The sequence below is a fragment of the Emys orbicularis genome, chromosome 4 (genome assembly GCF_028017835.1).
Source record: "Emys orbicularis isolate rEmyOrb1 chromosome 4, rEmyOrb1.hap1, whole genome shotgun sequence".
In the NCBI taxonomy this organism is placed as follows: domain Eukaryota; kingdom Metazoa; phylum Chordata; order Testudines; family Emydidae; genus Emys; species Emys orbicularis.
In genome coordinates this window covers 64,604,604-64,620,018 of record NC_088686.1, presented here as the reverse complement: position 1 = coordinate 64,620,018, position 15,415 = coordinate 64,604,604, and the positions used below count along the sequence as shown (strand labels likewise).

At 44.4% G+C, this 15,415-nt stretch overlaps 1 protein-coding gene across 1 annotated transcript in view; it reads left to right on the top strand.

The window, feature by feature from the left end:
- Positions 1-15,198, top strand: part of LOC135877751 (cytosolic phospholipase A2 epsilon-like) — a 39,803-nt gene extending 24,605 nt beyond the window's left edge. Inside the window, exons 13-21 of the mRNA XM_065403304.1 lie at positions 2,378-2,514; positions 2,964-3,186; positions 4,011-4,125; positions 4,525-4,662; positions 10,921-11,028; positions 11,663-11,854; positions 13,313-13,479; positions 13,896-14,082; positions 14,990-15,198. Coding sequence (XP_065259376.1) covers positions 2,378-2,514; positions 2,964-3,186; positions 4,011-4,125; positions 4,525-4,662; positions 10,921-11,028; positions 11,663-11,854; positions 13,313-13,479; positions 13,896-14,082; positions 14,990-15,198 — 1,476 coding nt within the window. The remainder of the gene's footprint in view (positions 1-2,377; positions 2,515-2,963; positions 3,187-4,010; positions 4,126-4,524; positions 4,663-10,920; positions 11,029-11,662; positions 11,855-13,312; positions 13,480-13,895; positions 14,083-14,989) is intronic.
- Positions 15,199-15,415: the final 217 nt, after the last annotated feature.

Sequence of the window (15,415 nt, the reverse complement as noted above, 5' to 3'; positions counted from 1 at the left end):
TGGGATGGACCTGCCTCTCCTGGCATGGGAACCGCAGGGTGACATGCCGCCCCACCCCAGATTTCTGCCAGGGTTCACACCAGAATGTGGCCAGCCACAGCCTTTCGGCACTGTGTGGGAGGGAATGGACGAGAGCTGCTTCCAGACACAGGGAAGGAGGAGCGGGGGGAACGGATGACCTGGCAAATGTCTTTGCAGAGTTCAACTCTTCTCTCCCCTTGTCCTTTCCTGCTCGCACAGTGTCAAAAGACAGGTAACACCTCCAGGCTGCTGCTGGCCACCGACATAATCCAGACGCCTCCGGCTACAGCATGGGCTGGAAGGGGTTAAGCCCTAAGGATGCATTGTGCACCAGGGCCCAGGGAACCTGACTGCAGGGGCTTCATGTAACCAAGTCAGAGAGGTGACTCAGCAGGGGAGGGTGCCTAGGGGCTGGAGCAGCCCTGCGCTCCCTGAGGGCAGGACCTAGGGTGGGGGAGGGGCGGGTGAAGAGAGTGCTAAGCCCCTGCTCCCGGGGCTGCTGTGGAGCCTGTAGGTTCAGGGTGGGAACAGGCTGGAAATTGCTTCACCCCCACACACACTCCAGAGCTTGGTTAAGGGGCGGAGAGGATTCCCTGTGCCAGCGCTGCATGGGGCATTGGCACATGCAGGGCTTGGCTCCTCCTGGGCAGTGCCCTGGGCCTTAGGGGCTTGGGCTTTCCTGGGGCACCGGCCTAGCAAGAGACAGTGGGGGAAGAAAGGAGCCTGCCAGCCAGGCTGTTGGTGAGCTGAGCGTTCTGACCAGGGGCTGGTTCTACGCACAGCACTGGGAGCAGGACGTGCCCCACCGGGGGGGATATGGAGGAGCAGAGGGGCTGGGGGGGGGGGAGAAAGGGGCAAAGCAGGGAGAGGACAGCAAGAGGGGGAGCACGTAAAGGGCCGATTGGTGGGCAGCAGAGGCAACACGTAACTGGCTGCTGCCTGGTGCCTGCCCGCTCTCACCAGCCACCGCAGCTCGCAGCGTACAGCCAGCACCGACCGGAAATGGGATGGGGTGGGGCGGAGCCCTGCTGGCCAAGAGCCCACGCGCAGTGGTGGCTGCACTGACAGACTAGCGGGGGGAGCGGCTGGCCCCGCGCACTGCATCTTTGCCCCGTCACCAGCCTTGCACACCCACCCCCATCATCAGCCACTGGACCCCCACCCCCAACTCACTGCTGGTGGGCAGGTGGCTGGCAAGCAGGGATCCATCCAGCAGCAGGACCCACCAGCACTGATGTGGGGGAGACAGAAAATATGGGACAATTTGCCCATTTTTAAGAAAAAGTTGGGACACCTGCAGGAATATGGGACTGTCCCTTTAAAAATGGGACCTGTGTCCCCCAGAAGTAGGGTGACCAGCTTACCCTTTGTACTGATATGCTCGTTGAAGATGAAGACCTGTGGAACATGTGCAAATGACACAACTTTTACAAACTGGCTAGCCACGCTTGACATTCTTGGTTTGAAATTGGAGTTTTTCCTTCTCCTAGGTGGACTGCCTGCATGGCTAGTGAGCCCCATCTGCCTGGGGCAAGCCGCTTATAAGGCACCAGACCCCCATCCTTCACACCCCCACTTCCAGTTAAAAACAGCTCTGCCATGAGAAGGCAAGTGGTAGGAGTTTGACTGTTAGAAGCTATGTATTGAGCCAGCCATATGAGGCATTTTCTAGGGCAGTGGTGGGCAACCTGCAGCCCGTAGGCCGCATGCGGCCCGTCAGGGTAATCCTCTGGCAGGCTGCAAGACAGCTTGTTTACACTGACCGTCCGCAGGCATGGCCGCCCGCAGCTCCCAGTGACCGCGGTTCGCCGTTCCTGGCCAATGGGAGCTGCGGGAAACGGCGGCCAGCACGTCCTTGTGGCCTGCGCCGCTTCCCGCAGCTCCCAGTGGCCGAGAACAGCAAACTGCAGCCACTGGGAGCTGCAGGCGGCCATGCCTGCGGACTGTCAATGTAAACAAACTGTCTTGCGGCCCGCCAGTGGATTACCTTGACGGACCGCATGCAGCCAGCAGGCCGCAGGTTGCCCATCACTGTTCTAGGGAGAGCTCATCCTTCAACCTATCTTGGCCACAAAAACTCTTTAGGAGGAACAAAAGCAACTGAACTTATTATAAGTCCTTCCCTTCTCTATTCCAAATAGAGAGGGCCTGAACTACTGAGGTTGGGTCCAAATCAGATTCTAAACTTCTCGAGTGTTCAGGAGTGTGTGTGTAAGTATTTCAGTTTTGACCTTGTCAGAAGAGAGACTACAGTTGTGCTTTGGAACTGGATTGGGTCTAGTGTTCCATTTCAGGTCCATCTAAATGTTCATATGTCATTTGCTTTGCAGTAACTTGCTGTCTTTGTATTGAACAGGTTCCTGTGGTGGCAATCATGACAACAGGTGGTGGAATGAGATCACTGACAACGACATATGGCAGTCTACTGGGTCTCAAGAAGTTAAATGTCATAGACTGTGCTATGTACCTGACTGGCTTGTCCGGCACGACATGGTAAGGAAGACATGAGCAGAGTTTCTCTATGCTACTGATACAATGATCTATGCTAAAGAAATATTATGGAGCTGCCAGTAGCAGCTCCCCCATAGCCAGCATTGTGACCCAAGCCCTATTTTTGATCCATTTATAACTTTGCCAGAAAAATCTCTTTTTGGAGTGGGAAATTCTTATAGTTAGTGTCAGCACAGAAGTATATGTTTAAAAAAATATTTTAGGGAAATTGGCCAGTGATTTTAAATTTACCAGGCAGGGGAAATGTAATGTTTGTGATTTTAAAAAAATGTAATGTTTTTTGGGGAACCTAGAACTCAAAGGCAGCATAGATTTAGGACATGAAACCTTTTGTGAAGTTTACATTAACCCTTCAAATTGAAAATGTTAAGTTTAGCACCTTCTCTAATAAAAGCCTCAGTTTGTTTTTTTCCCTTCAATATATTTCCCAGGACTATGGCAAATTTGTACAGAGATGCTGATTGGTCACAGCAGGATCTGTCTGGGAAAATCAATGAAGCTCGAAAACATGTGACCAAATGCAAGATGGGTTCTTTTTCCATGGAGCGTATGAAGTATTATAACAAGCAGCTGTGTCAGCGGAAACAAGAAGGACACAGGACATCTTCTATAGATCTGTGGGGGCTCATTGTTGAATATTTGTTACATGATGGGGTACAGTATGTCAAAGCATGGTTTTATTAAATCATTATGGTGATTAATATTGCACTAATAATCTTATCTTTATGGCTGAGGAAACACTTCCCTTAAAAGCCACTCATTTTTCAGAGGCTTATAACTTTCTGAAACTGACCCATTTGGGACAATATTTTTTCATGCTTGTTCTGAATGCAGCGGGAGGGGTGGGGGTGGGGGGGAGGAGAGAAATGACCATTTTCACTATTAGGTTTTTGGATGCTTTTTGTTGGAAAAATCACATTTTGAAAACGTAATAGTTAAGTGCTGTAGGTATATTTTGAAGATGTTTTCTTTAGAAATAATGAAATTATAAGTGTTTTAGAACAGCAAGCAGTAGGCTATTATCCACTCATTTTTCACAGCACATGCAATTGCAGTACTCCTGATACATGCATGCCCAATCCTGTGTATAGCTGCAGTATTGTACATTAAACTGGGATGTCAGCTGGTTATGAGACTCATTTTTAACTTAGACCACTCCAGAGCCTCTACCCTGTAGGCATCTCTTTCTCCTTTTTAGCCACTCCTATCATGTTGGTCTGAAAGTGCCACCAAATCATGTACCATATAGTTATCAAGAACTTGCAGCCACCATGATTGTCAGCTGTTCATGGGAATTTTGGAGAGTATGGAAGTTCCCAGACATATTAACCCCTGCACACAAATCAGTCATATAATGGAGAACATGGCTGAAATGCAGGCATTTTTCTGTATTCCAAGTACAGATATAGAGAGTAGATTCCTATGTCAGTTCCTTTCCCCCACCCCTCTTAATTTAGCTACTTTTCTTGTAAAAACAGAAAGACAACCATAAACTCTCGGATCAGCGACAGGCAGTGGATCAGGGTCAGAACCCACTGCCCATCTACGTGGCAATCAATGTCAAGGACAACTATAGTACTCTGGATTTCAAAGGTAAAGATATTCCAGAGATGTACTTGATCTTAAATCTAGGAGGCGGCTCAGTTTTGTGTGTAAGACCTCATATAGATTACATAAACCCCCCTCTAAATTAAAGACCAGACCATGGCCTGGTAAAAAATTGGCATAGTTCCACTGAAGTCAATGGAGCTACATCAGCTTACACCAACTGGCTTTTTGTAATCACTAGTTTTAATTTTTGTGGTGTTTCTACATTTCTGGTGTTTGTGCTGGATTGGGAATGTTTGGAATAAACTTTCAGCGGTTCAACCTTTTTCTAATGCCTTGTATCCATTTGATAACAGCATAACTCTTTATCCTCAGCCAGGGGTCTGCTCTAAAAGATTTTTTGGGGTTTTGTTTTTGTCTTTTTGTTTGTGGCTCTGTTTGCAGAATGGCTGGAATTCACCCCCTATGAAGTTGGATTCATGAAATATGGAGCCTTCATTCGCTCTGAGGACTTTGGAAGCGAGTTTTTCATGGGTCGGCTGATGAAGAGGCTCCCAGAATCCCGGATCTGCTACTTGGAAGGTGATTTATTGTCCTGGAAAAATGTCAAACTAATAAAAAACATAACTGATTACATAAACTGGGCACTGGTGAATCACTGCTGTGTGATTGGCAGCAATGGTACAGTATCACCTGCCAGAATATATGCCAGTACCATATATGAATTAATATTTAATAAAGTGGTTTCTTTTGCATTGTTAAAGCAGGAAACTTAAAATAATAGGTGAATGGCAACTACTAGACTTTAAACATTTTCTATCTGAAATTTTCTAATTGATTTTGCATAACAATACAGTTTACCACCAGTCCAAGAATGAAATCCTGGCCCCTGTGAAGTCAATGGGATTTTGCCATTTATTTCAACTGGACCAGGATTTCGTCCAGAGGCCAAATCTACACTGTGTCTAGGGGTGTGATTCCCAGCTCGCACACACATATGCTAGCTCTCATCTGAGTTAGCATGCTAAAAATAGTGTCGCCACGGTGGCACGGGCAGTGGTGGCATGGTCTAGCCACCCTGAATATGTGATGAATATGAATATGAACCAATGGGGTTCAGGCAGGTTTGTACTTGAGATAACTAACCTGTGCTGCCGCTACCCATGCTACTGTGGCTACACTCCTGTTTTTAGTGCATTAGCTCAGATAAGAGCTACTGCAAGTATGTGTACATAAGCTGGGACTCATGCCCTGAGCTCGCAATGCAGATGTAGCCCAAGCGACTTGAGTTTAATCTCTTAAACATGGTCTTAATCCAGAATTTTAACTCTGATGGATATGTCTCTCTGTGTGTGTGTGTGGTCCGTCGGTGCAACGATGACGTTTTCATGTTATCTCTTTTTGTGGATTCTGCAGTGACTCTGAAGTCCCAAGCATGACGCCCATGCTCATGAGCATATAGGGCAGACAAGGTCATTGGGGAGCATCTTGGTAGCTATAGCAGTAGTATGATGCTTTTCCTTGGCAGCTAACAATCAATTATTTCTGTCCTCTTCAAAGGCTTGGAAAGCTCTGAGTGTTGTGTGCTGCCTTGCTGATCTATTTAACGTAGCCTTCTCAAGATCATTTGGTTTTATTGCACCAAAGTGTATACTGTTCTTGATACTGTCCTTGTAGTGCTTTCTGGAGTGGCCTTGATTCTGGTGTCCTTGTGCCAATTCTCCATAGAATTTTTTTCTGGGGAGTCGATATTCAGGCATCCTAATGATGTTTCTAACCCAGCGTAGTTGGGCTTTTATCAGCATGGCCTCAATGCTTGTGGCATTTGACTTTTGGAGAACCTCCAGGTTGGTTATTTTGTCCTGCCAGTGGATCCCCATAATGGTGAGCAGATATGGAAGGTCTCTAGCTGTTTGATATGCCATTTGTATGGTGTCCAGGTCTCACAGCCATAGAGGAGAGATGTGAGCACAAAAGTATTATGAAGTTTTATTTTTGTTGAGAGGGTTATGTTGTGGGATTTCAGGACTTTGTTACATAGCTTTCCTAGTGACTGAGAAGTTGTCTGTATCCTGTTTGTGATTTGTTTATCAAGAGATCCATCATTGGAGATATTGCTGCTGAGATGGGTAAAACTGTCAACTTGCTTTAGTTGGATTCCACTAATGGATATGCTAGGGGATATGGCACAGAGCGATGAAGATGATTGATGCAACACCACATTTTTCTCTAGGCTGATTGTAAGGCCAAACAATTTTGATGCTTTAGCGAAGCAATCTACAATGAACTGGAGATCTCCCTCTGTGTGTGCTAGGAGGGCACAATCATCTGCAAAGAGTGCTTCTCTTAGTAGTAGTTCTGTTACTTTTGTTTTTGCTTTAAGCCTTATAAAATTGAAGACTGAGCCGTCGTGTCTGTATCTGATGTCTATGCCTCTGTTGAACCCATTTATAGTATGGTTGAGAACTTGGTTGAAGAAAAGGTTGAACAGTACAGGGGCAAGGACACAGCCTTGTTTGACTCCATTTGAAATGGGAAAGGAGTCAGTGAGATCTCCAGGATCAGGGGGTAGCCGTGTTAGTCTGTATCTACAAAAACAACAAGGAGTCTGGTGGCACCTTAAAGACTAACAGATTTATTTGGGCATAAGCTTTCGTGGGTAAAAACCTCACTTCTTCAGATGCATAGAGTGAAAGTTACAGATGCAGGCATTATATATTGACACATGGAGAGCAAGGAGTTACTTCGCAAGTGGAGAACCAGTGTTGACAGGGCCAATTCGATCAGGGTGGATGTAGTCCACTCCCAATAATAGATGAGGAGGTGTCAATTCCAGGAGAGGAAAAGCTGCTTCTGTAATGAGCCAGCCACTCCCAGTCCATTGTCTACAGCCAAGCCCTAAGATACAACCGAATTTGCTCCAACCTCAGACAGAGACAAACACCTACAAGATCTTTATCAAGCATTCCTAAAACTACAATACCCACCCGGGGAAGTGAGGAAACAGATTGACAGAGCAAGACGGGTACCCAGAAATCACCTACTACAGGACAGGCCCAACAAGGACAATAACAGAACACCACTGGCCATCACATACAGCCCCCAGCTAAAACCGCTCCAGCGCATTATCCACGATCTAAACCTATCCTGGAAAATGATCCCTCACTCTCACAGACCTTGGGAGGCAGGCCAGTCCTCGCTTACAGACAACCCCCCAACCTGAAGCAAATACTCACCAGCAACTACACACCACACCACAGAAACACCAACCCAGGAACCAATCCCTGTAGCAAACCTCGTTGCCTACTCTGTCCACATATCTACTCTGGCAACACCATCAGAGGACCCAACCACATCAGCCACACCATCAAGGGCTCATTCACCTGCACATCCACTAATGTTATATATAGATGGCAATTGGGACAAATTACAACATGGGTTTACGAAAGGCAGATCGTGCCAAACCAACCTGATCTCCTTCTTTGAGAAAGTAACAGACCTTCTAGATAAAGGAAATGCGGTGGATCTAATTTACCTCGATTTTAGTAAAGCGTTTGATACTGTGCCGCACGAGGAATTATTGGTTAAATTGGAAAAGATGGGGATCGATATGAAAATCCAGAGGTGGATAAAGAACTGGTTAAAGGGGAGACTGCAGCGGGTAGTACTGAAAGGTGAACTGTCGGGTTGGAGGGAGGTCACCAGTGGGGTTCCTCAAGGTTCGGTTTTGGGTCCTATTTTATTTAATCTATTCATTACTGACCTCGGAACCGAATGTAGGAGTGGGCTGATAAAGTTTGCGGATGACACAAAGTTGGGAGGTATTGCCAATTCGGAGAAGGATCGGGATATTCTCCAGGGAGACTTGGATGACCTTGTAAATTGGAGTAACAATAATAGGATGAGATTTAATAGTGAGAAGTGTAAGGTGATGCATTTAGGGATGACTAACAAGAATTTTAGTTATAAGTTGGGGACGCATAGGTTGGAAGTGACGGAGGAGGAGAAGGACCTCGGAGTCCTGGTTGATCGCAGGATGACTATGAGTCGGCAATGTGACGTGGCTGTGAAAAAAGCTAATGCGATCTTGGGATGCGTTAGGCGAGGTATTTCTAGTAGGGACAGGGAGGTGCTGCTTCCGTTATACAAGGCGCTGGTGAGACCTCATTTGGAGTACTGTGTGCAGTTCTGGTCTCCTATGTTTAAAAAGGATGAACTCAAACTGGAACGGGTACAGAGAAGGGCCACTAGGATGATCCGAGGAATGGAAAAGCTTTCCTATGAAAGGAGACTCGAGGAGCTCGGTTTGTTTAGCCTAACCAAAAGAAGGCTGAGGGGGGATATGATTGCTCTCTTTAAATATATCAAAGGGATTAATACCAAGGAGGGAGAGGAATTATTTCAGCTCAGTAGTAATGTGGACACGAGAACAAATGGATATAAACTGGCCGTGGGGAAGTTTAGGCTTGAAATTAGACGAAGGTTTCTAACCGTCAGAGGGGTGAAATTTTGGAACAGCCTTCCGAGGGAAACGGTGGGGGCGAAAGACCTCTCTGGCTTCAAGATTAGGCTTGATAAGTTTATGGAGTGAATGGTTTGATGGGATAACGTGATTTTAGTCAATTAGGCATTAACATGCCATCGCTGGTAAAATGAGGGTCCGGCTGTAGAATCTTGCCTGTATGCTCGGGGTTCTACTGATCGCCATATTTGGGGTCGGGAAGGAATTTTCCTCCAGGGTAGATTGGCAGAGGCCCTGGAGGTTTTTCGCCTTCCTCCGCAGCATAGGGCAGGGGTCGCAGGCTGGAGGATTCTGTTGTGGGTGGGTCAGCTTTTGTGGCCTGCATCATGCGGGAGGTCAGACTAGATGACCATATTGGTCCCTTCTGACCTTAAAGTCTATGAGTCTATGCCATCATGTGCCAGCAATGCCCCTCTGCCATGTACATTGGCCAAACCGGACAGTCCCTCTGCAAAAGAATAAATGGACACAAATCGGACATCAGGAATGGTAACATACATAAGCCAGTAAGTGAACACTTCAATCTCCCTGGTCATTCTATTACAGATTTAAAAGTCACTATCATTGAACAAAAAAACTTCAGAAACAGACTTCAAAGAGAAACAGCAGAACTAAAATTCATTTGCAAATTTAACACCATTAATCTGGGCTTGAATAGGGACTGGGAGTGGCTGGCTCATTACAGAAGCAGCTTTTCCTCTCCTGGAATTGACATCTCCTCATCTATTATTGGGAGTGGACTACATCCACCCTGATTGAATTGGCCCTGTCAACACTGGTTCTCCACTTGCGAAGTAACTCCCTGCTCTCCATGTGTCAGTATATAATGCCTGCATCTGTAACTTTCACTCTATGCATCTGAAGAAGTGAGGTTTTTACCCACGAAAGCTTATGCCCAAATAAATCTGTTAGTCTTTAAGGTGCCACCAGACTCCTTGTTGTTTTAGTGAGATCTCCATCGCTGTAACAGTGTGACAAAAGGTGACAAAACCTCACACGGTCAGTGAAAATGTAATGCTCTGCAACACAAGCACACCAGTGATATGTAGAAAATAATAGAATAAAACTGACCCTTTTGAGAATCCAACATACCAGTGCTGTCTGTATTTCAAAATTCTGCAGAGTTAAACACTCCTGATAAGGAGAAGAGAAATTAAGAGCTGTAAGCAACAGAGAAAAGGAAGATGACGTGGGAAGGAAGAGAATGGGTGATCTGGAGAGATCAGGGCCGCCCGGGGGGGGCGCAAGTGGGGCAATTTGCCCCAGGCCTCACAGGGGCCCCCACGAAAATATAGTATTCTATGGTATTGCAACTTTTTTTTATGGAAGGGGCCCCTGAAATTGCTTTGCCCCAGGCCCCCTGAATCCTCTGGGCGGCCCTGTGAGAGATACAAGAAGGCTTCCATCTTATGATGGATTTGACCTATAACCCTCACTGTGACAGACTATCTGAATTAGAGTTGGGTAAAATTGTACCATTCAGGCAGAGACCTGTAAAGAACTGCACTGCTCGAGGAATTACTTGGGAGGGCGGGGGCTGGGGGGGCATTGTGCCCTAGGAGTCATAAATTCCTTTTCAAGCTCTCAGTTGTGCATGACTATGCAAGCTGCACCATGCTTTAAAATGGTTAAAATTGTTCCCTTGGTGCACCAGACCTGGTCTACAGAGAGAGCAGCATACATGAGAAAAGAGCATCCCTGCATTTCCCAGAGCACAGGCACTGTCATGGCCCCTTTCAAGGCATATGCAAGAGAGGAAGATTCTTTGCATCCTACCTGCACACCCACACAAAGCCAGACACAATCTGGTCTTTAGAATCTAAAAACCCCAAGTCAGATATTAAAAGCAGAAGTTTGGAATTGTGTAGAGACAGATGCCTGCAAAAAATAGAAGGTAAGGGAACAACTTCAGATGGAAGGATAAAAAGGCAATTTTCAATTAAATGCTCCCAAGACTCGATCATATAGGTCTCCATAAAATCTCTAGCATGGCCCACTCTCATGATTTTATCACAAGTCTTGAGTTCTGTGGTGTGTTTTTTCTTGACGCCCAGAATCATGGGAGTACATGAGAAGTGCAACTTTCATTTAAAAAAATATTTCTTAGCCCTCATGGTTTTAGAGCAAAGCTTGAAAATGTGCACCAAGAATGCCCTAAAGATTTTAAAAAGCAGAAAACAAATATAAATAACTCAACATTTCTTATTTAAAAACAAATCTCATTATTTTTAATCCAATCTTTTATGATTTTGGAGGGCCTGACTTATGATTTTTTAATGTTTAGGGTTGGCAATACTGATCTCGCTCTCCTTTCACAGGCATGTGGAGTAGTTTATTTTCCCTGAATCTGTTATATATCTGGAATTTGTCCCACACTTCAGAGGACTTTTGGCACAGGTGGACCCGAGACAGAGTAAATGATATTGGTAAGTTTGTACCTCTGCCTTACCATTTATTTATCATTATGCTTCACGCCTATTTGTTGTGTAAACCATGCACTTGCTTTTTGGAGTTCTATTTTTAAAAAACTGCAGAGGCATTTTATCTTGCCTGGAAGGAACCAGTTTCAAAAGACTAATATTGACTACCATCATGGGATCACTTCTGAATAACCCATTGATATTGTTCCTGCCCTTTGATCACTAGCAATAATCACTGAATATGTAAGAGAGTAAATATATTCAAGAATAATGATCCTGGTTTGCAGCTAATTAGAGACTCAAAAAACACCACGTCAAGATTTGCTGAATTTTTAAGTTAACAAATACAGTTCAACTTGATTTATTTTTCAGGATTATGATTTGTAGGCGGTGTGACGTTGTATGGCTTATTGGATGTTAGGGCTTTGTTTTTAATCCAGCCCTGGGGTATCTTAAGAAATTTTGTCTTAATAGATCAAAAAAATGTTTATCTACCTTTTGTTAAGGTGCTCGTGAGACCTTTCATCATGGACACCATAAACTAATAGCGTAGAGATTGTTATTGTTTATTATTGCTATTTTGGGGGCTCCTCAAAACATTTATCTAGGCAAACAAACCCTTTAGTTACCTCTTTTGCAGAAGAAGAGCCCGTCCTACCTATGAGGCCACACGAACAGAAGACTCAAGTATTCACCACGGCAAGCCCCCTTTCCCGTGTTCTTCGTGGTGCCATTACAGAGCGCACGTCAGTTGCCCAGTACCACAGTTTCCTGAAAGGCCTCCAGCTGCATAATGACTACCTAGAGAATGACAAGTTTTGTAGATGGAAAGGTAATAGCACTTGCCTTTCAGCAGCATCCTTTGCAGGAATTTGAGGTCTGCGATATAGTGAGGAAATCTGCGTGACTTGGGAGAGAATGAACGGATTTTATTTAACAACAAACCAAACCAAACAATTCCCATTTTCCCCTCAACCCTCTCCCCTCTCCCCCCAGCTTCCCTACATGCCAAAGTTTGAATCTACTTTTAAACAGAATTGTTTGATCAATCAATTGAACTATACAGGGCTGAAAATCTTTAGTGACATGGATTTGATGGGGTTCAAGCTCATTTCTCTTTGGGCTGTCGCTGGTTGATTAAATCTCCATAGTTTGGCTCAGTGTGTTGGCAGCATTCACAGTCTTTATGAACAGAGAGGAGACATTAAGGCCAGACTCTCAAAGGTATTTAGGGAGTTTGAGCCTCTGGGCCTTAGTGGGTAGACAGAAGAAATCTTTGATCATTAGAAGAGGGTGCCACTGCAGGTCAAAAGGACCAAATGCCGGCTTCCTAGAGACCCCTGACCTGCTTATTTAATGCTCCAGTAAAGGATCTGCATTTTAAACAGAACAACAAATTAATTTATTTTTACTGTTAGCAGCTAAATTCTGTGGTTATGTCTACACTGCAATTAGACACCCGTGGCTGGCCTGTACTGGCTCATGGGGCTTGGGCTGTTTAATTGCAGTGAAGCCTTCCAGGCTCTGGGACTCTCACAGGGTCCCAGAGCCCGGCCTCCAGCCCAAGCCTGGAAGTCTTCACTGCAATTAAACAGCCCCACAGCCTGAGCCCTGTGAGCCTGTCAGCTGGCACACACCAGCCACGGGTTTTTAATTGCAGTGTAGACATACACTGTATTGCACATTATTGGAAAAATATGACCCCTCCTATGGTACTGTGGTAAAGTAAAATATAGACTGATCTTGTAATGGAAAAGCTTTCAAAGCAAGTACGTACATGAGAGAAACACCAAAAAGAGGATAAGTATTTAGGAATTTGGTCACCCTTTCTAGTGTACTCATAGGAGAAGGGCTCCCAAGCTAGCAAGCCACAATCTTTAGCCAAGTTCTTTGAATATTAATCTGATCCTGAACATGTAATGTGCAATGTAGTGTGTTAATGTTTTCTTGTAACTTTGCCTTAATACACACACACACACACACACACACATATATCAAATAAATGCATCCAAAAGAAAAAGGGGGGGAAAGTGGGAGGGAGGATGGGTGAACTAGCACAGTTTGAATGAGCCAGGAATAGAATGACCATGGAGAGTCTGACATCAGAGAAAATAGTTGTTCTAATTTAAGGCTGAGCAACAGTGATGTAAATAGTTTATCAAATGTCTAATGAAATTAGAAATGTTGAATGGGGCTGAATACCCTTTTTTCTTGAACAGTGTGTTCATCAGAGCATCAGCAAACTGCTCTTCTGCGATTTCCCTTATGGCAAGAAATATTTTCCTTTTAGATACTGTGCTGGACACATCACCCAACCAGCTGACTGAAACAGCAGAATACCTGTCCCTGATAGATACTGGATTCTTCATCAATACCAGCTGCCCTCCACTTTTGAGGCCAGAGAGGAAAGTGGATGTTATCCTGCATTTAAATTACAGTGCAGGATCACAGATACTGGTGAGAGAAATCAGATTATTCTGTTTTCTTCAGTAATAGTCATTTGTCTTAAGTTTTTAGTGATATTGTTCCTTTAAAAGCCCTGTGTTAAGTATTCTGAACCACAGTATTTTAGCTTAATGCTGTATCTTAAAGTTGTATTCACAACCCATAACCTAACCATTTTCTTTTGTAGTACTCAGTGTTTTTTGTTGAGTACTCCAGGGAAAATTAAAAAACCTATCCATGTATTTTCATATAATGTATGTTTCTCAAACCACATTCTTTCCAAGAGGAAAGCCAGTGCTATCCCAGAGGTAGCCCAGCACAATTTAGTATTAGTTCATAGAATCATAGAATCATAGTTGCTGTACTTCAGGAAATCCTGATCTCAGCCTATTCTTTGGGTTCTCATATTGTTCTCTTCCTTGATACAGCCTTTGGACCAGTCCTGTAAGTACTACTCAGAACAAGGAATCCCATTCCCCAAAGTTGCGCTGAGTGAAGAAGAGAGGAAAAACCTAAAGGAGTGCTACCTCTTCGACGATGCCGAGACTCCAGGAGCTCCTATATTGCTATTTTTCCCATTAGTGAATGACACCTACCAAAGTTACAAAGCACCTGGTAAGTTATCAGCAGTAGCCAAGCATTCAATGAAGGCCACGCTGGCTAGCCTATCAACAGATTGAATTTCATTCTTTAATTCATTCCTCTCCACTTGTTCATTTCCCTACAACAAACCTCTCCATTGCCTAACTTAACATTTTTACTTAGTTCTATTACATATTTCTTATTAAGAAGAATAGGACCCTGTTTTACTTCCATATTCACCTTCATCTGTTACACACCCCTAGTTATCTTGCTGTATATTAGTGTAAATTGTAATAAAAATGCAAAATCTTTAAACTAAGGTCAAAGGAAATGTACATTTAAGGAAAAAACCCAAAATAATTACAAGCTTCCTTCTCTTTTAGCAGACTTTTCTTTCCTTCTTTTGGTGTCTCTAATGTTGGGTCTCTGTCCCAAGTATAAAAAGGCCAGTGTCACAACTCTGAGCCTCCATGTAAATAACCTATTCACTGACTGGATCACTATTCCTCTTTTCAGTAGGAATAGCCTTTCCATTGGATGGGACACTGTTTCACCTATTAAATACCTTTTGAGGCTTCTACTCTTCTTTTGGTTCCATTCCCCTTCCCCAAATCCTGCCATTTGCCATGTCAGTATTTCCCTTTCCTGCTTGAGTCACATCTGAAGACTTCTCTAAGGCTGTTATGAGCAGATAACAGGAGACAATCATAGAGATAGTCACCTATACCTCTCCCTTCAGCACATCAGGCAACTGACATTCCCCTGATCCAGGGATCAAATTACTGGATTGCAACAGAAACGATTGTAAAACATGCCCAGAGCATTTAAATGAGTGAGCGCTCTTATTGCAGAGAAATCTCCTTCTCTGGGCTGTTACTGGTGGTACATGACAGAAATAAGCCCAATACTACAGCAATGTCCTGTTGAATTTTTTCCCCAGGTGTGAAGCGCTCCAGCTTAGAGATGGAGGAGGGCAAAGTTGATCTCACCAGTCGCTTTTCCCCCTATTCTACATATTCAGTCACATACAAGGAGCAAGATTATGATCAGCTGGTTAAACTGACTGAGTACAACATCCTGAATAACAAACACCTGATTCTTCAAGCCTTGCGTACAGCAGTGGAACGGAAAAGGCGACATAAAAAATAGTCACCATGCCAAGTGCCTTTATCTCTGGGAGGATGTTTTTGTATCCTCTGGCACATGGAGAACCACAACTTTTCTGAAGATTGGCCAACAGTCCTCAATGGATTCCAGTTTGACCCTGTTAACTGGCTGTCCCTGTTGAGCAAAGGTCACCAAATAAAGAAACCTTCCTTGTTCCCCAAAGAATTTAATTGCTACAAAATTAATTTAGGAGAAAAAA